The sequence below is a fragment of the Copidosoma floridanum genome, unplaced genomic scaffold (genome assembly GCF_036245765.1).
Source record: "Copidosoma floridanum isolate Cflo_tuat_1 unplaced genomic scaffold, Cflo_Japanese_pri ptg000030l, whole genome shotgun sequence".
In the NCBI taxonomy this organism is placed as follows: Eukaryota; Metazoa; Arthropoda; class Insecta; order Hymenoptera; family Encyrtidae; genus Copidosoma; species Copidosoma floridanum.
This window is the reverse complement of record NW_028321907.1, coordinates 7817843-7839810: the sequence shown is the minus strand read 5'-3', so window position 1 is coordinate 7839810 and position 21968 is coordinate 7817843. Positions and strand designations below refer to the sequence as shown.

The 21968-nt window shown below is 34.8% G+C and overlaps 1 protein-coding gene across 2 annotated transcripts in view; it reads left to right on the top strand.

Annotated features, from left to right (window-relative positions):
• LOC106647610 (ankyrin repeat and sterile alpha motif domain-containing protein 1B) overlaps positions 1 to 21968 on the top strand; it is an 83169-nt gene that overhangs the window by 52238 nt on the left and 8963 nt on the right. For both annotated transcript variants that reach the window (XM_089596604.1, XM_089596605.1), the window contains one exon: positions 4317 to 4548. In XM_089596604.1, coding sequence (XP_089452730.1) covers positions 4317 to 4548 — 232 coding nt within the window. The remainder of the gene's footprint in view (positions 1 to 4316; positions 4549 to 21968) is intronic.

The following is a 21968-nucleotide window of genomic DNA, read 5'->3' as shown; positions in this document are numbered from 1 at the left end:
CACTAAATCGTCCTCTTGAATAAAAGTTTTTTGACATTTATCGCAGGAAAAAGGATGCTTAGAGTCCATGTCTTCCATCATGTTGCTTTTTTTTGTATGAGTGCGGTAATGCTTTCGAAGACATTTTGTGCAGCTGTGAGGTTTTTCTTTCGTGTGGGTGCGCTCATGTCTCGTTTGATTGTATTTCTTACGAAAAGATTGTGAGCATATTTGGCATCTGTAAGGTTTTTCTCCCGTATGAATGCGCTGATGTGTGATAAGATGTGATCTCTGGGTGAAACTTTGTGAGCAAACGTCACAGCAATAAGGCTTCTCTTGTTTGTGAATACGCTCATGTTGTAGAAGACAAAACTTACGGTAAAAACCTTTTTGGCATACACAGCAGTAAAAGGGCTTTTTATCCACATGAACTGTCTTATGAGCTATAAGACTACGGCTGGAATCTTGACTGCTACTTGGGAACATTGCAGAAGTTGTTACCTTGTGGACAAAGAAATTAATTAATGTAGATTATTCATCGATGACTTTGGTAATCAGATACTTTGAAAAATAAATTACATGATTTAAAAAATTTATTAAAAAATGTATTATAGATTGCAGATTCAAGTATTGCAGTATGTGTGTTGAACGAGTGTGTAATGTTGAATAAACACGTATGTGAAAAATAATCCATAGCCTTGTAATCTCAAGTGTTACGGCCTTTATTATGTGAATTTATTTCTATCAAATTCGCTCTTGTAACATAACTTTTTATTAATTTTTTGAACCTTGACTGGTACAACTATATGGAACTTCTTTTCACAGTTCAGTTTCGATTTCTTATTTCTGCCAATTTTAGGACTACCTTTTTCATGCAGTAATACAATAGCTTTATCGTTGTCTCCTGTCTATCCTTGTGATTAGTTTTTATTTAAAACAACTTATTAATTGATATGCTAGATGACTACACAATATTGTTTGAAGTCAACCCCTGAACATAACCTTGTAACTAAGTAGTGAGTTTTTGAATTAGTGTGTAGGAAATATAGTGTAGGAACTTTAGTTACAATAAATTACAGATACATTTTTTTATGTTAGTAAAACAAAAAATATTTTATACTTTAATATTTATGGTTAAAGATAAACAAATAAATTATTTTTAAAGAGATCTAAAAAACCTGACATAAGCCTCATTAAGAAAAAAAAAAATTCGTTAACTTTAATAAACAAAAATCGATTGAGTTATAGCTTATTGTATCAAACAAAACCGGTTTCTGCCATACATTATTGTTGCATACTATGTTTGTTAATCCATATAATTTAAAAAATATTTTAAATATTTAAAAGTAAAAATTTACCTTTTAGCTTTTAAATTTTGAGTTGTTGAATCAAATGGTTCGTTGTTGTGACAGGATTTAAATTTTCTCTTTTTTAATAACTGATGCTGTTAGTTATTTTCTGAAAAGACATTGCTTTCTGTTCAACTAAATAAGGAATTAATCTTAAAGCTCAGTTTTTACATTACTCAAAAGAAATCATAGTACTTACGATATTCAAGTCAGCGAATGTAATTGTATAGCAAGAAACTCAACAAGTTTTTTTTACTTTCTACTTGGTATAGTTTAAGAAATTATTTCTACTGGCATGAGATTACAAAGTGAATCTTTTTTAACTGTAATATCTCTTTACACACCGTACATATCTTCATGTTAAATCGTTTTATAATGAGTATTTGCTAATTACTGTGTAGATAAACGCAGACAATGTTGAGACCAGTAGTGTTAGACTGAAAAATAAACTTGCTTGATTTCTTTTCTGTTATGTACAGGACAAAAATAATTTTTTTTCTATAACATATTTATTTGTTCAATAATGAATGTTATACAGCTCAAAAGCTAAAATGACCTCACTGTTTAAGCGTTTGGTTCAGCATGGAATCTACTGAAGACTTATATAAAATTCATTGCTTATATAGAACGTTTTTCGCATGATAATTTTTGTATATGAAATTTTTAAATGTAATCAGTAGCATATAATTTTGATTAAAACCCAGTTACAATTTTTACTAGTGATGGACAAAAGGCGAATCAGAAAGACAAAGTGTCATTTATAATCCAATAGAAATTTTAATACTTCTGCGTTTTCGACAGAGTTTAAAAGTAACTAGCGATGATAAAATGATTGTATTATCTATTGGCACCTCATACATTAAAAAACATGCATTAGCAGGAGAATTTATAGATATTATGAATATTTTACCTTCGCATTTTCTTAAACATTAAAAAATCAATACATTCGTTACCTTTGAGTTTGAACTCAAAAGACGGATCAGAAGTATAGATAAAAAAGGAAAGGGGTTACGTTGGGAGACCTGAAAACAAAACCACAAACCCGTTTCATCTCATGAAATGTAAGGAGGAGGAGAAGATAGGAAGGAGAGCCATAACCCAACGAAGCAGCAGAGTACAAGAAGCTGACAAGCTTAGAATAATGAGGCTCTCCAATCCCATCCTTTCTTACCCCTGCCTTTGGTTAAGTTCAAGTAAGTTCTACAACTGCGTATATTGTGGAGTACACTGGCATGCAACGTGTTATGCTCTCCTCCCTCGGCTTGGCAAGTGCACATCACGCTCGAGTCAACTGTTGATGTACGATTCTACCTTTTCCTCCATCCATACCTTCTGTATTTCTCTCTCCTCCACTTCCAGCTTTCATGTATGAAAACCTTTTAACTTTTGACTCTTTTTTCATGGATTGTGATTCGCGAACAACACGATGATGAGCGAACGGGTATTTTCTCGGTGTCTTTACTGACTTTACGTACCATAGAGGTCTTCAAACGTCAGCACGTGCCACTAACTCTGCTTTGAAACTAAACGCGTTGAGCATTGTTTAAAATTTACGCCCAAATGTATACCCGTACTAGATGATGAATTGTAGTTTCTCTGAGGTCTTAATGTGTAAATGAATGTATTCATTGTGCTGTACAATAGTGAGTCCTGAACATCGTACATTACATTGTTGACGTATAATTGATAAACTTAGTTTTATTGATTTTTTTTTTTTTTTTCAATTCTATGGCATAGAAAAAATAAAAAAATCGAACTCATTTTTAAAAATGATTTACTAGATAATTGTTATCATTAATTTTTTTTTTAATGTTAAGCCCAAAATTCAAATTTTGAGCAATGTTCGAAATTTTTAAAAAATTCTTTAAAAAATCCTTTGGTAAGAGATATACCAAAAAATTATTTTTTATAAGAAAAACAATTATTTCCATTATCATAAATTTATTCTAAATATAAAAAGTGGTAAAATAGGCCTAAAAAATTAATAAATGCGATTTTTTATGTTTCTTGCAATGTAACTTCGACAAATAAATGCAAAAGGCTTCGTAAAACTGTAAAACTCTATTTATAACAGTTTGTTAATGATAGTCTTTCAAAATTTATTTTTCATTCATTTGTCATAGTTGTACAACAGAAAAATGCAAAAAATAGAAGTTACTTGTTTTTTTGAACCTCTTTAAATACTTTTAAAAATTCCAAAAAAATATTTTAATGATAGAAAAATATATCTGTTTAAAAAAAAAAATTATTTAGCAATACTACTCAGAAAAATTTTTTTTCTAGAGTTTTTAAAAAATTTTAAATATCTCTTCAACTTTCGATTTGATGCCAAAAATTTTCAAAAAATTTTTGTGTTTTTTATGGGAATTAAAATTTTTGTAAATCTTTTTAGATTTTTTTATTACTGTGTCGAGAGAAAAAAAAAACAAAATAACTGAAATATTTGACATATTACACCTATCGAGAGTGGTCTAGAGACCTTAAATTCAGCATAAGAAAATTTTGATACACCACCTTTTGTGTCAAAAAGTTTAAGTCGAAAAACTATTTGGGGCAGTTTTACCCTTCTTACTTTATCTTCTTACAATAACCCTTTCTAGTATTTTTGATCTGCGTCAAACAAAACAATCCAAAATACATCTCAACTTTGACTTATAAAATTTTATCTTCTGAAAAATTAAAAAAAGATAGCCAAAAAAGGTCAAATAAACCATTGACGAGTAGAGAGATTAAAGTGCGGTCTAACTAAATCAGTATCTAAGATTCATCAATATTAATTAGATCCAAATAAAAAATATAGTGCAATGCGCTTACGCAACATTGCATTGTCAAATAAAGTAAACTTTTCAGTAGAAAAAAATTGTTTAGCTATCCGAAAGTTAGTTAAAAACTAATCGCAAGACTCTATTGATTCCATCAGTGATAGAGAAAAAAAAGTTAAATAAAACCGTGTAAAAATTTACTAAACGATATTGTGTGTGTCAACAGGTTTATAAGCGTCGCTCACGAGATATGGAGACAGAAACAGACGAGGAACTGCTACTGCAGTTTCCTGTCACAGGGACTATGGCGCACAACAACAATAATAACAACAATAACAACAACAACGGCAACTCACTGGACGCATCAAGCGGCTCGCTATCTTCGGTCTCGCTCTCGGACAAGAGCATGTCTACGGACACCAACGTCGAAGAGTACTTCGGTGATGTGCCCTTCGCAGGTAACAATAAACAGCAACATCACACGCTTGGCTGCACCGCATGACGCTTTTTACTATTAATTATGCCCTCGTGTACTCTACATTGCATTCTCGTTGTTGTGCGTTGTCTTTGTTGCCGCGGTCAGTACATTTAACAACGCAACGATCCGAAAGTCACAGGACCTACGATGGATAGTTATAGATCGCGTTTGCGTTATTATCGCTATCGTGGTATCGTTTATAAGTATATGTATGTACATTGTGTTAATAATTTTTTATTCCATTATCATCTTTTTTGGTTCCATTTGTTTTTGATTATTGTTTTTTTCCATGCATATCATATTGTTTCGCTTGATGAGTACGTGTATGATATATACTCGAATAGAATTTTGCTAAAAGGTTCTCTTTGCTTCATCATTAATTTGAGTTGAGAGTTAAAATTTTATATTTGAATAAAAAACTAACTTTGCATTTAACTATCATCAATTAAATGAACGTGAATATGACGATATTAAATGTGCTGCAACGCACAAAAAACGCCTCAACTACCAATAGTTTATTAAAATTCCAATCGAGCTTAGTGGCTGAACGGTATTAAGACTGTTTATACCTTAGACTAGAATAAAGAAACACTATCGCTGGCCAGCAAAAATATGCTCAAGTTATATCGCGCTGACAACTATTATCCGTCTATTTATAAATGTAACCGAGTATTCAAACGTCGTAAGCCAAGGCTTCACGGTCATTCCCAAGCTCGCGAATAAAAATCGGTATTTCAACTATATTTCAGTTACGGCATTCAAAAATTGATTGTATTTGAAGTAAATTTCTTAACTCGACGGGTTGATTCTTAATTTAAAAAATGTAAATCTCATATCAAAACTCTTTAAGAATTTGTATTAAAAAATCGTGCTACGTAATTGTATCTAAATTAATAAAAAAATCATGCTTCTCATTATATTTGCATAACATCTGTTTGCATTTCATGCTGTTCAAAGACGTAAGTCGCCTGTGATTTTTGAGTAACAATACTACTTCCGTTTCGTATGCGTTGCCATAACAAGAAAAAATGAAAAAATAAAGCTATGTAAAAAAAAGGAACTGTAAAATGGTTATCAAGTTTCAAATATATTACTGTTTATTTTTTTAAGAGATTTCTGTAAATTTTCCAACCAAATCGTGAATTCCTATTTTAATTAAGGTTGAATTACTATTCGTTCAAATAGGTATAATATTACAAATTTACGCACAATTATTAATGTTTAGATGTAGCTTAGACTATTATTAGTTATGTAAATTATATGTTTATTTATAAAAAAAAGAAATCTAGTATTTTTTGTTTTAAGAAAAAAATATTGTATATTATTGACCTATGTTCGGAGCATTTTTTTGTCAATCTATAGAAAATATATGAATAAAGATTTATTTGAAGTTACTTATTAAAAAGTTTACAATTTGCGTGTTTAACAATCAGATCTCACAGTTTAATCTTTTCTTAATTGACAAAGAACTTAAATGAAAATTTTATTGTCTGCCTACAAATTATATCTATTATGAATATTATAACTATTAAATTATATCTATTAAAAATTCTCCAACAAAGGATATCTTAGGTTTTAGAAGGTGAAACGTTCGAAGTTGTTTTTTTTAATTTTTAAAATTTTTTTGAAGTGCTTCATTAAGATGAATAAATTTTCAGATTTTGAGACTATTTTTTCCCTCTAATGAGAAAATTTCACCCTTTAAAATTGATGATATCCTTCATACGTGCATATAAATTTGATAGGATTAAATTACATAAACTAAAACACAATGATGACTCTGATTTATATTTCTTGTACAGTATTTGGAACATATTTAACAACAAGTCAAAATAAAACATTACTCACGTTTGAAAAATTTTATGAATCTGCGCAGTAGGAATTCAAAAGCAAAGTAGAGTGCAATCAATAGTAAAAATATGTTTTGTTTATGTACTTGTATATTTACACTACTTGGCATCGCACATAATAATTTGCATTTATAAGGCACCAGTTATCAATATAGTTTTTATTTTGTTATTGTTTTGCCTTGTTAATAAAACATTTATATATTCCTCTGTTATACAGCCGATAACAACTATTTGTAATAGCAAAATTTGTAAGCCCACATAAATATATTATACTTTAACATGTATATTATATTTATTAGAGTTTTAATAATAAACTAGAATATATTTACCTACATAAATAAATACATTTGTATTGATATTAATGTCTAGTTGTATTAGTGCATTACACATACATACATACATACATATATATCGTTGCCAATAAATATTATATGCTGATACATGTAAAAATTGTCTGAATTTATTTTATTGCTTATTTATGCCTTTTATGTTTCCTTAATGCGTAACAGTACATATGTTTTGCCTGCTAAAAAAAATTTTTCTTGCACATCACAACCAAAGATGGCTTACAAAAGCATTTGCAATACATTGTTTCTGCCTCAAATTAAAACATCGTTTGAAGTTGTGCTATAGGAGCTATGTACCTCAATAAGTTGCTTATTCAGTCAGGATGACATGATGATAAATTTACATAAATATTCAAAGAGACTAATGTATGTCAGAGTTAAAAGAAACATTTATATTTAGTGCACTGTTTAACGGATATGCTTCAACTTGTGAATTGTCTTTCAGAGCTTTCAAAAATAATTGTCGGTAATGTTTGCGCTTGATACTCCAAGTGAGACCATGGCGATAATGTATGTTACGCATGCTTCTTTAATTATTTAAATTCACAGAGAGTAAATGGTAAGTAAGTGAACTCCTGACATGGGAGTTCTCTACATATTCTTGCTCACTTTATGAAAAGAATACCAATCTTTTCAAACAATTATCTTCAGTAAAAAACACATTGTATTATCATCCAAGTTAACAAATATCGCCAATTGAACATCCGCCTATGGCCTTTCTTCACTCCACCAAAATATACCATTATGACTACTTCCTAATTTTCTTTCATTATTTATGTCTACACAATAGAAAATATATTACTTAACTAAATTTTTTCACTCATCGATTCTGGCGTAATGTGTACTCAAATCTTCTTTCACTTTTAATAATTGTCTAACTAACATAACTTTAAAACTAGTGCGCTAAATCCTCTGTGTATGTTATTCTGTATGTGATTTTAGTAAAACAAAATGAATTAAAAATTTTTCCGAAATATTGATGCTCTTAATGCTCATAGTGTGAGATGAAAGACCAAATTACTACAATGTACCTTACTTCAATTCATTTACAAATGTCTCAATATTATTGTAACTATTTTGCTGTCGTCTTCTATGAATAGGTTTATGAGTCATGCGATCGGCTGAACGTCCCTTCTTACCCATCTCTATTCGTAGCTGATCAGGCCGCAAAAGTAAACATAGTAGAGTGAATTACACTGTTCGGCTGGGTATGCAGTGTTTCATCAAAAAAAAATTTTTCCTGAACTGTTTCATCTTTTTTTTTAGTACTTCTGCCACGAAAAAGCTTATTTAATCAGTAGCCACCGACAGAATTGGTATATGTGCCACTTACTCGAGACGCGCTTGACCAGCATCTACAGTATACTTATAACATCAGTTTGGAATGTGTGAATCGCGTGACTCATTCACATCGACAAGATTTATGTATGTGTGAATACTTGCATGTATATCCTTTCGCTTCGTTATTCTCGACGACCTAAAACGAAAGAAAGAACATAAGTATAAAGAGACAGAGAGGGAAAGATTGCTTTTACACAACACTCGGCCGGACGGTTCCTTCGCTTTTGTCCCTTTTATTCGTCTGATTAATCCGGCAAATCGTGTGGAATGTGGTGTGTCGTTTTGTACAAGACACTTGTAGCTCTCAGGGTGTAATAATTGGTCCCGAGCATATTTCGCTGATTCTATTTGGCAAGTTGGGCAAGTGCATTCCGTAGATGATCTGACTTTATTGGTTTACGAGAAAACGAGGAGTCTCCAGTTTTCCGAGGGATTCGTGCCTTTTAGTCCTCGTCTGTATACTGAATGTATTTCTAGATTAGTGCGGTAATATTATTTTAGTAAAATATTAGGGTCAGTGGGAGCTTTTAAATTATGTAGTTAATTTTTTCACAAAAATATAATAAAGGGTGTACTAAACTTTTCATCTTGTAATTTAAAATTACACACTCGAAAAATCTTCTTATCCTCACGATTTCAATCCATAAAATCACAAGAGTACATAGATTTTTTTTTGTTAGTGGCAATACGAATAATAAATTAAAGCAAACAGAAAGCTGTCAGCTCTTTACTATATTATTGAATTTTAAGCTCTCGTCAATGCTTGGATTCACTCCCTTAGGAATAATTCCAAGCAAAAAACAAAAACATGTGAATATGCATTGTGAAGAAATTTATTTCCTGTACTACTACTACTAACAAAGAAATCTATATATTAAGAATCATGGGTAGCGAATAAACTTGTACTTTTTTTTTTTTTTTTTTTTTTTTTATGTAAGAGTCTGGAGAAATGTGACAAAAAAATAAAAGTACAAAACTGTACTCCAGTGAAGAAGCGTGGCCAAGAAAACTGGAGCGCAACGCCCACTCGTTATCAGATCCATAGCTTGCCATGCACGTACTCCGCACCGTGCAAAAAAAAAAATCCTCAAGGTCGCGAAGACAAGCATAATGGCAAAGATGGAGTCTCTCACTGCTTGCCCATAAACTCATCGTCCCCATCGACAGTGCAAATATACCTCGCGTTGCTTTAAAATCCAGTGTCGTCGTCGTCATCCACCCACTCGTCCATACACCTTACAAATATAGTCAGAGTTAATTTGCGACTACGCGTTCTCTTCCATCCCTCTTTCCCACCACACTGTGTGTCGCGAACGAAAATCCATAACCTTGATTTTTTAATCAGCGCGATGAACGATGCACCGCAGCACGAGCGACTCGTAGATTATATTGAACAGAGATCAGAGCTTTGGACCTATAGACCGTGACTGAAATTTCGACGCGTGTAGGTGAAAGTGTGTACATTTTATACGTCACTGATAATTTTGTGGACTTACTTACTTTTTTTTTTTTTTGTACATGCTTCGTTTGATGAAACCGAATTAGGTATTAGAGAAGGAGTTTGATGAAAATTTGGAATCTCATCGGAATTTCATTGCTTACTCTTTCAACAACTCCACATTTTAATAGTAATGACCAAGTCTAGAAAACTTTTTTTTTCAAATCGTAGCTACTCGTTTTGATCTTTTATTTGACTGACGCTGTAGAGTCCAAATATTAACTGAAGCTTAGACGTAAGCATGAACAATTACATTGATGCATATAAAATTTTAAGAAACACATACTGTATACTGTGGATCTAATTAAATATAAAAAGATTCTTGTGACGTAAAAAAATTGATTTTTTTCTAAAAATTAATAACAGTGCTTATAATGTGCACGCTTTTGACACGACCAAAACAATGATTTAACAATTACTTTACCAGCTCTTTTGAAGCGAACAATTTTCCTCAGCTGTTTCCTCCTGAAAGCTGTGTGGAATTTAAATAGTTTAATCCCAGTTTTAACCTACCTCAACTTCGTTGGCAGTTCGATGATCATCGAGACTATTTTTTTGACGTTTTTTACAATCACCCTATGGATTTCAACATTTCACGTTTAATTTTGTTTCTAAATGAATATTTTATCAATGACTGTCTATTATTTTAAAATTGTTTGCACGTTAGTTTTTCAGTTATAAGCTATCGTTTGGATAATTTAATAAACAGCCTCTATTGAAATAAAAAAAAAGAATTTGAATTAATTCTTATCTTCTGGATAGTCTGGTATCATGAAACTTTAATGTGAATTAGTAATGCACATAAGTAGACTTTTAGCTAGTTTTTGTTAAAATATGCTCATTATTTTCTCAGCCTACTAATAAGCTTTTTCAACACTTTTTCATCGTATAGACTTCTTTCAACAATATTTTAATTTTCCAACACTCTCAATAATTTAATTGGGTAGAGCTAATGGATTAATTCATAAATTATTAGTATAAATGTCTACGAAAGTATGACTGACATTGCTGCATGGTTATTTTGGGGATTTATAGAAATTTATAAAGAACGTGCTAGAATTACTGTGTATAATTATAGTATGAAAGCTAATAATTTTTTACAGATGATTACTTTCATTGTCAATCGTCAGAATCTTCCAGGTTTCATTAAAAATTTATTTTCTCAGAACTCATGTACTTTTCTCTCGTAAATGAAATAATATACGATTAAAGCCCCCATCTACTGTGATGAGAAATAGTAATACTATATTGTAAGGATCAATTACTCGTACGTACGACAAATAGCTTATCCCCACTGCTGATGCGAGATGGAAAATCGTTCGACCTCGACAACAATAAATATTCTACCTTCGTTGCGTACTTATTTCCAAATACTTTTCTTGGAGTTTTCACAGTAATTTAACGCCTCATACACTCCAAATGGCATGATAATGAGCCCAGGTGTCCACTAGAGGGGAAAAATATATAAATAAAAGTGCCACGATCTTATCGATGCCAGCGATCGGCTGCTCAGCTCGATTTCCGTACTCGCGAAGCGTGGACTGGTCCTGCGATGTAACAAGAGTCTCTAGCTGATAAGCTTTGTACTGCCGTATACCTTCGAGAACCTCGTGCCGAGAAAAAAGAAACTCGAGTCTCTCTCGCTCTTCCTGACGTTGGTGCAGTTTGTCAATTAAACTCGTAGAATACAATTATAATAATTTTATGACTTAGGTTTAAACAATTTTTAAGAATCCTGAGATAGTATTCCTGTGGAAATTTAAACTTGGACATATCTTTGATGAAAATGATTAGTATGACCTCTTTTGAATAATGAATGGAGACAAGTGACGTTTAATTTTCAAACTATGATAAAAAAAAATTTTAACTTAAAAAAAATTGATTTATTGAAATTTTGAAATGTAATAAAAGAAGGTGTATGTATACGTAAGAATTCGTATTAAGCTCCATGATGATTAAAAAAAGTCCAAATAGCTTATTAAAACCAGTAACAACAATAACAAAAAAAAGCACAATGAAACGTACGATTAAAACATGGCAAGTATAAAAAAGTACGCGAATTAAGTGCTAAAAAAAGAATTTTAAAAAAACAGTACATAGAATACGTGTTCAAAAGAGGAAAAAAAAAAAAAAAAAAAAACTCGCAAAGATGCATGTACACCCGCAATCGCAAATACCAAACGGTATATATAGAGGCCCCTGACATTCGATATAACCCACACCCGATCCTCACAGCCACGCATACCAGAGTAGGTCCCATCCGTTCTCTATATCTTTCTGCTCTCTTGTACTCGACGCTACATAAACGCAGGGTCATCTTTTCAAACGAGAGCTTATAAAAAAAATGATTAAAAAAAGCCCTGAAGAAAAGAATTTTGAAAAAATAAGAAAAAAAAGATAGAAGGTGAGAATGAAAGGATAACGTAAGCGCATCACCATCGCTGTCCAAGCGCGGGTGGCTATTATATAGTCTCTACGCACGTTACGCGCTGCACCTAATACACGCACCCACGCACTCATACGCGTACATTAGGCGCGTCTTTACATAAAGTCCAGTCGCTTATGCATATATACATACACGTCCACATTATAAGTATCATAGGTACCTATCTCTCGACCGCCGCGCCGTATACGAGCCACGTCTTCGGTGCTCGCCTCCTCCTCCTCCTCCTCCTCCTCCTATGCCCAACCATCTGCCTCTTTCTCTCTCTTTGCCATGCAGACGCCAACCTATCTCTCTCTCTCTCTCTCTTTCGAATTAGTCGACTCGCCGAACCTATACTCTCGAGCGCGCCAGCTCACGCTCGCCAGTGTAACACACTCTCGAGCGCGCACCGGAGTGTCGCGCTTGCTTACGTTGCTTGCTTTTGTGTCCAGCTGTGTATCCGCGCCCACCTTGAGTACATTCATATATCCGAAAGGTCGGAGAAAATTCGATCAAGTGCCAAAGTGTTGCCGTCAATGTGGTATTGGTAACGATTTACCGATCCTTGACGATCCAAAAAGTACGCGGGTAGCTTCCAGTAGTGAAATGCCGGTAAGTCGTGTCACTAGACGTGAATCAGCTTTGAAAATTTTGTCGTGCATCGGTGCGTACGCAAGTGAAAAGTATACTTTTATTAATGCTCGTCGCGATTGCGGCATTGCGAGTGCACCGGTGTGCCGTCAGTGGAATCGGCCTAGCACAGTGGAGTAGTTCTACTTGTGGGCCGGTCTTGCTTTTAATTGAGACATTGGCGCCGCGTGTACGTATGTGCGAGGGTCTCGCTCGCTCGATCGTTGTGTGCGTGTGTATGGGTGATGCGTACTGGTTGGAACTCGGCTGTGAAAAGAGATCAGGGCTAAGCCTTTCTTCTTTTTTTTTCTTCTCTTCTTTCTCGATCGCGTCATCGGGCCTCCTTTTGTCTCTTTTTCTGTGTTTGCACCAATGAATGCACGAAAACAGTACTGTTTGAGAGTGTTTGGAAGATGCGAGCTTTTTTTTCAAACGTGTGCCCGGTGAATTTATTGTTAATCCATGCATACCATGGATCGATTAGAAATATATAATCAAGACACTTGACTTTACGCTGAATCCTTTTCAGGATCAGTCAGGTAGGACAAACTCTGATATGAAAAGCACCTGTAAGTGCCCATCCATATTGTAGACATTTCGTATAATAGCTCGATAATTGCGTACTAGTTTTAATTTAGGTGGAAGAAAAAAACGATCTTCATGGTATTTTTTATCGTTTAGGGATTTATTACATCCTTAAAAATTTAATTAATCTTGTGAGCTCTGATCTACGTGGGAAATAGTTTGTAACCATTCAATAATAAAATAAAACATCATCATAGTCGTTAGATCCATAAACAGCGAGAAAAAACACAGACAAAGTATTCTCGTTACTTTCATCTGCATGTAGCTGTATCTACTGATTGAATCCAAATCTAGCAAGAACGACAAATTACGAATATGCGGCTGGTCGCCGATCGTGCTTCCTTGCGTAACTCACGAGCTGACTGGTTAATGATGATTTGAAAAAAGATTCACGAGCGATGGTATCTATGAGTAAATGATATTTTTTCCGCGCACAATGAGCACGGCGAACGTACACGCTGCGAGTGCACTTGCATGCGGCTAGTGCGTCAAAGCTTGCACGCTATTTAATTCTTCAATACGTATCTTTTTCAGATGTTTTCATGTAATTTTTTGTCATTATGATGTTTCAAAAAAATCATAAATTACATCCAGATTAAAGTTTAGTCACTGCAGATTGTTTATCTATGAGATAGTATCTAAAAATACGAAGTATGCCTCGTAAAAAGTTTGTTTGACAAAATGAAAAGAAAAACGTTAATAATGGTTTTGGCTAATTTCGCACTTGAAAACTTTAGACATTAAAAATAAATAAGCTTAAGGTTTATTATCCTACTTGGAATCACGAAAGATAAAAAATCTATTGTGTGAAAAATAGTTGGATTTCATAGAATTTCTCACATACGAGTTTCGTGAGTTACCATTTCTGTACATACTTCCGCATATTATTATGAATACCGAGCTGGATTATACAGTTACTCCAATGTTCTATTGTATTATGTGACGCCTAGCGTATTCTTCCACAACATGACAGAGCTTCTTACACGGAGTAAGACACATACTTTTTTTTTGATTCATAGATAATAATATCATTTTTATATTAAAGTTCTACTATTTCTTTGCTATTTCTCACTAGGATTCCTCTGCAGAGACCTTACTAACAGTTACCAAAATGCTTGAAAAATATCGATGGAGATGTATTCTCTGAACTTCTGTAACAGTTTTCAACGTAAAAATGGTGTACTACTAATAAACCGATAATTTTGTGGTAACCCTCTCTGTTGTATTACATATATACTTCTAGTATCTAAACAGTGAAAACTAGGGATTTCGTATGGAATTTAAAAAGTACCTACTCTTTAATTTGCTTTTAACTTTTTTGAGTAAACTATTATGTACGAATGTAAACTACCCTTAAAAATTAGTTAAAACTATCATAAAAAAAAACTTAATATGATAAAGAACTCATTTGAAAAAAATTACCAAACAGTCGTGTATATCTTACTAATAGTCTCCAAATTAAATAGTGGCCAATTAGGTTTTTCCAATCAGCCCCGTATTGCGTAAAAGGCTGAACTATCAAAGCATTGCAAGTTTCGACACAATTAACCATACGCCATGTCTACTTACGACCCATGTCACTATCGATATCATCGATAATTTGTGCGGAATATAAATACGCCAGCATATTATCCCGCAAACGGAACGTAAGTTATCGTACGTGACGACCACAATTGGACTGCAAGTCTTTGAAAAGCTTGTTTTGTAATTCATACGGATGAAACAAGGATGAGTAATACAAACTTGCAATCGGTGTTTTCGAAACTTTTTGACAAAGTCAGAATTCTAAGTGTCAACGTTGGCCACTGATATTTTTTTTTTTTTTTTCATCATCAACAGCTTACGAAACACGTAAACCCATTTATGAGTCAACGTCAAACGTTACTGTAAGTGTATTCATCTTCAACTCGAGTACCTGTAAAAGGCTCTACCACCGCGGTCATTTGCACCACCATCACAACGTCCTTGTAGGGAAACACATTAGCAACATATAGATATATATGTATACTAGCAGGCATAAAAGGAAAAAAAAATTTATGGGAAGATGTATGGGTACGACCATAAATTTAAAAAAGGAAAAAGTGTATCGTGCCACGGGGAGATTGTCGTACCTATATGTCGGAGGAACAGGTGTCCTTTCGCTCGGCAGCAACAAGTTTTCGGTACGGCGTAACACTCGACCTTAGAGGTGCGCACGTGCGTTGCCACCGCGACTGATGCTAATACACGCTGCTGCTCTTGCGGGTAGCATTAACGAACTGTGCGTGATGTATACATATACGTGCACTGGTACGATAACGGGTCACGCACGCGGGCGTTTATGTATGTGTACATGGGACTTGTGTGCTTTTATAGCTGCGCGGACTATTATGGTATTAAATTTAAAAAGTTTTGACCTTTGGTTTCGTTGATTGTACTGTAATTTACAGTTAAGGTCTTGGCATGGATAAAAATAATTAGAATACGGTAAACTAAGTTTTAAATTTTTTTAAGACTAAACAAAAATATCAAAGGAATGAAACTGCGATTAAATCAACTTATTATTCCTCTCTTTGACCTCATGCATATTGAGCTCTCGAGGGGTCATAGGGATTTCTTTTTTTTTTTTTTTAATTTTTTTGATGAAACATCACGTATTCTAAAACTTTACGTCTAGTGAGATCAATGCTCGCTTAAAAATAATGTATCCTTAGGTTGTTCTAACGACAAACGGTTATTTTTTCAATCTCATAAAATTTTATTGTCTGTTTCGCTGTAGGAAAAAGTTTTTATCTTCAGCAGATAGAAACTCTCTATTTCCTTTTTCTTTTATCCTTGTGGCTGTTATCCCACAAAAAACTGACTCTCTCTTTTAAATTAGTTTTTCATACCTATTGATTCAAGATACACTCATGCACGTTATGGTGTTTTTAAGAAGCTTTTATCATTTTATAAACAATAATTTATTGTACATGGACAAAGAAGCAAAGTTAAAAAATACAAAAACAACGTACCTCACTTACTGAAACGTGTAAATTCGTTTATAGCCTTTCTCATAAGAAAAGGCTTTGTTTCAAAGTTACGTGATTTATCAATTCATATTTTGCAAAACTAATTTTCTTTCAAGCTATCATTAGATTATTCTTTGTCGTCTTAAAAAAATTTGTTTTGAAGGCAATAAGAGTGGTATAAAAATATTTTTGATTACTCAAGTCTCTTTGTGACACAAAAAACTGTACAGCTTGTAAAAATAAGTAACATCTTTCTTGATTTATGGATCTCTTTTATTAGTTTCCTAACGATTTATTTAGAAAACGTTTTCTACAATCAACTTGCCATTAAATTGAAAATACGTATTTAACCACCAAAACATCACTCCACAGCTAACACCCATTCCGGACATGTGGACGAAATTCCTCTTCTCCACCGAAAACATGTGCATGGCGCCACGTGCCTCCCACAAAGACTCCATCCCAACAAAAAAGATTCGCACTGCGTGCCGTATCCAATGAGTAATACTTGTTGCTCATTTCCGAAAGCAAAAAGTAAAAATCTCCACGCGATGCACCACCCACATGCTTTGAACGCATTTGTACATACATGCATAGAGATGATACTTCGAAGCCGCGAACCAATACGCAGATTACGACGATGTTACAGCACTTTCATCCGAGAGTGCGGTGCGTAGAAGGAGAAAAGAGAGATGAGAAGAAGCGTCGAGATCAATAGGATGATTGATATACCCATGCGCTGGCTCCCTGGCAAATTGTGGGAGTGTGTTTTCGTTATCGATTCAATTAGCCGCGGTGCTCGCTCTCCCCCCCCCCCGTGTACCGATGCTTCTGCGTGATTTATTCGAAACTCGCGCCCAAGGAGGAGCTGCTCGCTAAATAGGAAGAGCCCGATTAGATACGACGGATTTCTCGCTTGGAAGTCTGGCTTGCTATGCGGTAGTTGGGAATACGTTTATAAGTACATAATGTTCGTTTCTTAGAGACTTGACTGGCAATGAATTAGAGGTATATAGCTTTTTTTTATAATAGTGGCTGGAACCGTGTAAGGACTGTCTGTGTCATTTCTCAATGGAATGTGATTGATTATTTATGTGTATTCATCTAGATATTCCTTCATTTTACAATAGCCCTTATTTCAAGTAAATACAAAAACTAAATTTAATGTCATGTGATGCTGAAAAACCTTCGCTTGAAAAATATACTGTCAGATTTCATGTACTTCGAAATCACAACATGAACTTCATTTAATCTACAATGTCTACTAGCACCTTTGATTAACCATCCATACTTCCATTTAAAAAAAATCAAGTAACTCATTTCATCTTCATGCAAAGCCCATGAATCTCTCAAAAGTCCTGAATTTTCGAACCGGAAGTCCTGAGGCTCAAACGTTTTTTTGCACACCTCAATTCTCTTCCTTACGAATAATTGCAGTGCCATAACTTGTGTGTGAAAATCTTGCGTAAATAACTGGTTTCTTGCACTCTTGAGAAAATAACAGTCCTAGCCGTCCATTTATCTTGTTATTATGTTGCACGGCACTTTACTGTGCCCCTATCGGATAAAAATGTTCAAATGCGTACATATACAAAGAAATGAATGCCCAGAGCTCTACTGTGTTAACTTATGAGTATCAATGTAATACCTCTGAATTCTCTACATATCCACAGTGGAATTAATAGATACACATTGTTAGGACCATAGATTTTCTCAGAGAGCCAATGACCCTCTCAGCTGACTCCATCAGTTCCAATCGTAGATCCTTGAAGATTCCACGGAAAAAACAGAATGACAAAACTCGTTCCTCGAACCCTCGAGAAAGAACAATTGTTTCTACGTTATAGCTTCAAAGGAACTATAGCCATACACGGAGCAAATGACCCTTGACCATTGCTTATTGTATGGCTCGTAAAAAAATGTCCCATTGTGACAGCTCATAGCTTTCAGACGGAAGTTTTTGATGATGCGAGTCTCGCGATTACCTCCTCGTGTCTTCTCATTCGCATTCCGTTTGAGTAAACTGTAAACGCCTTGCTTCCTTCTGTGATATTCTCCTCTGTTTTGCAAGGCCAACGGTGCTTCCTCATCAAGATAGGACACGAGATATGGTCGAAAATAGAAAAAATTGAGTGGAGTTGAGAACATAATTATTTTAATTGCTTCCGTTTTGTTGGGTCGATCCCCGTGAGGTGATGTGATTTTTATGCTGAAATAATAAATATGCTGTTAGACGTAAGTATACGTTTTTTTTGTAACTTTTCTTGAATTGATTATTTGAAAATACATAGACCCGTCACTCTTGACCCTCGGTTGCGAGATTTCACAATATTTGCGGAAAATGCCGAAATCGAATTTTTAAGTAATAGTTATTAAGACCATACATTTTTTTTATTAAAAACAAAATAAACAACAACCATTGCAACATAAATAACCATCAATAGTTGTTCAAGCCATAGACAAATACATTGCGGTACAATATACTTACGTATACGTGAATGAATTGAGGAACTCTGAGAGAAACAGCTACCACAGCTGCTGGTGGCTATTATATTATGCTGCTATTCAACCTATCGGCTGTAACTGGCCTACAAGTGCCGGGGTGTATAATTCACGAACGGCAGCTTACGTCTATTTGGACTCGTTGCTTCGATCGGTCTTGGGATATAATACGCCGCACCTACATGATCCTTCGATTAGACTAGATACCGTATGCATACATTATTATTCTAAATTTATTTCTCTTTTCTAGTTATGGGAATTAAAAATATACATTCACGTACTTATTCGGGCTGATATAACATTTTGATTTTGCTTGCATACATTTTTTGTAGAAACGAGATTTAAGAGTTGGACTGTAATTTAAAATATTGTGATTTTTTATTACCTGTAAATATTGGAACTCATTCTTATTGTGCTTGTTTTTGATAAGTTAAATTCCTCACTTGTGTAAAAGTGCAGACAACAATATGAAAACCTAAAGTCTCTGGATTTTTACAGTTTATATCTTTTCATTGTAGCTACCTTATTCCGTAAGCTGCCTTAAGAGAATAAGACAATATTTCTCTTCACATACTCTTTTATTGAGGGTAAATTGTGTTTTTGTTTTCACGTAATTTTAAAAACAATTTATTACACTCGTTAATGAAATGCTATTAGAAACAGGCATTTGATATCAAGACGAAAATACTCGGTGACTAGGTGGACAAGAAAAAAAAAACAAAAATCAGTCATCACTATTTTCAAACGATCCGAGCATAAATCGTCCCCGATGAGTTTCGTAATAACATTCACGGCATAAAATCAACAACCATCAATGAACCGTTTCAACTCATACCACCCATACACGCTTGTGATGAAATTCACGCTCCAACGGCGACACAACCCACGCCAGATTGAAAATTCAGAGCTCGATTTCATTACCATTATGATCGTACCCCCGCGAATTTCGATTACGCGAATCCGTCCGCGCATCATACGGGGCATCAGCTGCACTAGACGCGAAGTTGCAAGCTGCAGGTAGGAAAGGCAGTACCCCTACCCCCTACCTTCGTGTAAAATAAACGCAACGGGTGCGACTCATCCGGAAGTAACGCGCTGGAAGTTGCGCGTAAGCTCATCGTGTAATGATCCGCCAGCCGGCATGACTCTGCATCCACGGGCGTTGTCGAATCGGTAATTTGTACTTACGCGCAGGTACACGTAATGCAGGAGCTACGCAATATACGGATCGAGTTTAAGTGCTGTAATGGAACGTTCGTGGTGGGCAATTAACAAAAATTTAGAGACCACGAGCTATTGCGATACAAACGCTGTGAAGCGTGAGGTGCCTAATAGACTGCGTTTATCTGCTAAGCTTCTAGTGGTTAATCGCGACGGTCTTTCATTAAAGACGAGGCTCATCGATTCAAGGCTACGTTTTTGCAAAATTATTGTATGGAAAAAATGTACGTGTTCCATTTTTAACTGCAAGCTGGCTTCATCGGTACTGGGTATATGCAAGTATTGTCCTGTTTAAATAGATTTGACATACCAGCTAATATGGTACAGTTGGTAGATATTTTGTTAGAAGCTTAAGTTTTGAGTTTAGCCATTACATGTAATGTATTTACCTTGAATAGTATTGCTTAACATAAAAGACAAGAGCGCAACAAAAATTACTTGCAGAAATTATTGCTGGTGATTAGATAGGAGAACCAATTTTTATAGAATTTAATTCAAAAGATTAGATGCTGATCAAATGAGGTAAAATAATGTTGTTCACTCGTGAAGCAATAGTAATTTGTCTATGGTGGAGCTAAGCCTTTGCCAAATGTATTCTTTAATTAAGTTAAAAACATTCAAGGGCTTCGTATGTTTTGTGGTAATAGTTTTTGACCAAACTATTTCGATAAAATGTCATAGTTTCTTTTGATTACAAAGAAAAAAAAAAATTAATAAATAACAAACAAAGCTTGATACAAAAAAGGGATTAGCACAATTAATAACCGAAAATTGTAGCATTTGCTTGGATAAAAAACTAAGATGACTGTTACTTTCAATAATATCTTAAAATATATTGTTTAGTTTACTTCATACTTGTACTCTAATGATTATCCCTACCGTTTTGTCATATCCTTGCACCTAATATCCGATACGTGGTGTTAAAAGTCTTATTTTTTTTAACGCAAAGCTCCTAATAATTGATTTTTTTTTGTTTTTAATATGCAGCTATGATATAATGTTCGAAAAAAACTGAATGAGCCGCGATTCAATAATACCACTGTTATTGCATCTTATCTCATTACGAAGTCACAACAATTGATAGTGTTAAAAAAGACATTGTTGATTAATCACTTCCAGGCAATTATTCGTTAATCACGCGACCCACAATTTAAAAGCTCATGCAGTAAACAATGATGGCGAAACGAAAATTTGTTCTGCAATTGAGCAAGCCAAACAATAGTTGTGTACAGGATCCAACGCAACAAGCGACCCCCTCCCACCCGGCATACCCGAAAAACCCATCAATCCAACCTGCTCGCATCACGCCTCCTCTCCGCAACCTACAGCACAAAGAGCGCCTATCGGAACCAGGCCAAATTCTCATCTCCGACAAGGCTATAGGTGCAGCGTTTGTTCGCGGTAACCACGGCTGTCAATAGTAATTAGCGCGAAAAGTTTGCCAGCCGGATCGTCGACCGTCAGCACCAGTGGGCTCACATATTTTGCCACGTACACGCACACACACACACACACGTCTGCTCTCTATTTCGAAACTCGAATCCGAGAGACGTCATATATACATAGGCGCGCTGGTTTGGCCGGTGGGCACTATTTCGAGCAGCGGACTTAGCCGGCCGCTACGACTGCAATTTCGGCCGTTCTATATTTGCACAATGCCAAGCGAAAAGCTGCGGCCTCTTCTCTCTCTCTCTCTCTGTCTGTATGCCAACGGAGCCCCCTCCCACCCCCCGTGAGTCTGTATGTATTGGTGTGGGGTTAAAGCAGCGGATCTGCCAAGGAAATGAAAGCTAAACGGCTCTCAGGCTGTTGGGTGCAATGGACACGGATCGACCGTTGGCGCACGATTATTGTTGCTGGGCCGCGAGATCCTATATGTATACACTGCTTTTATTATTCCTGAGAAAGTTTCGATTACACACTGCTTCCTTGGTTTCTCGTTTTTCTTTACCAAGTGCACCGATGTGTTCGTTGTCGGTGTTGGTTTCTTTTTTTTTTTTTTTATGTGGAT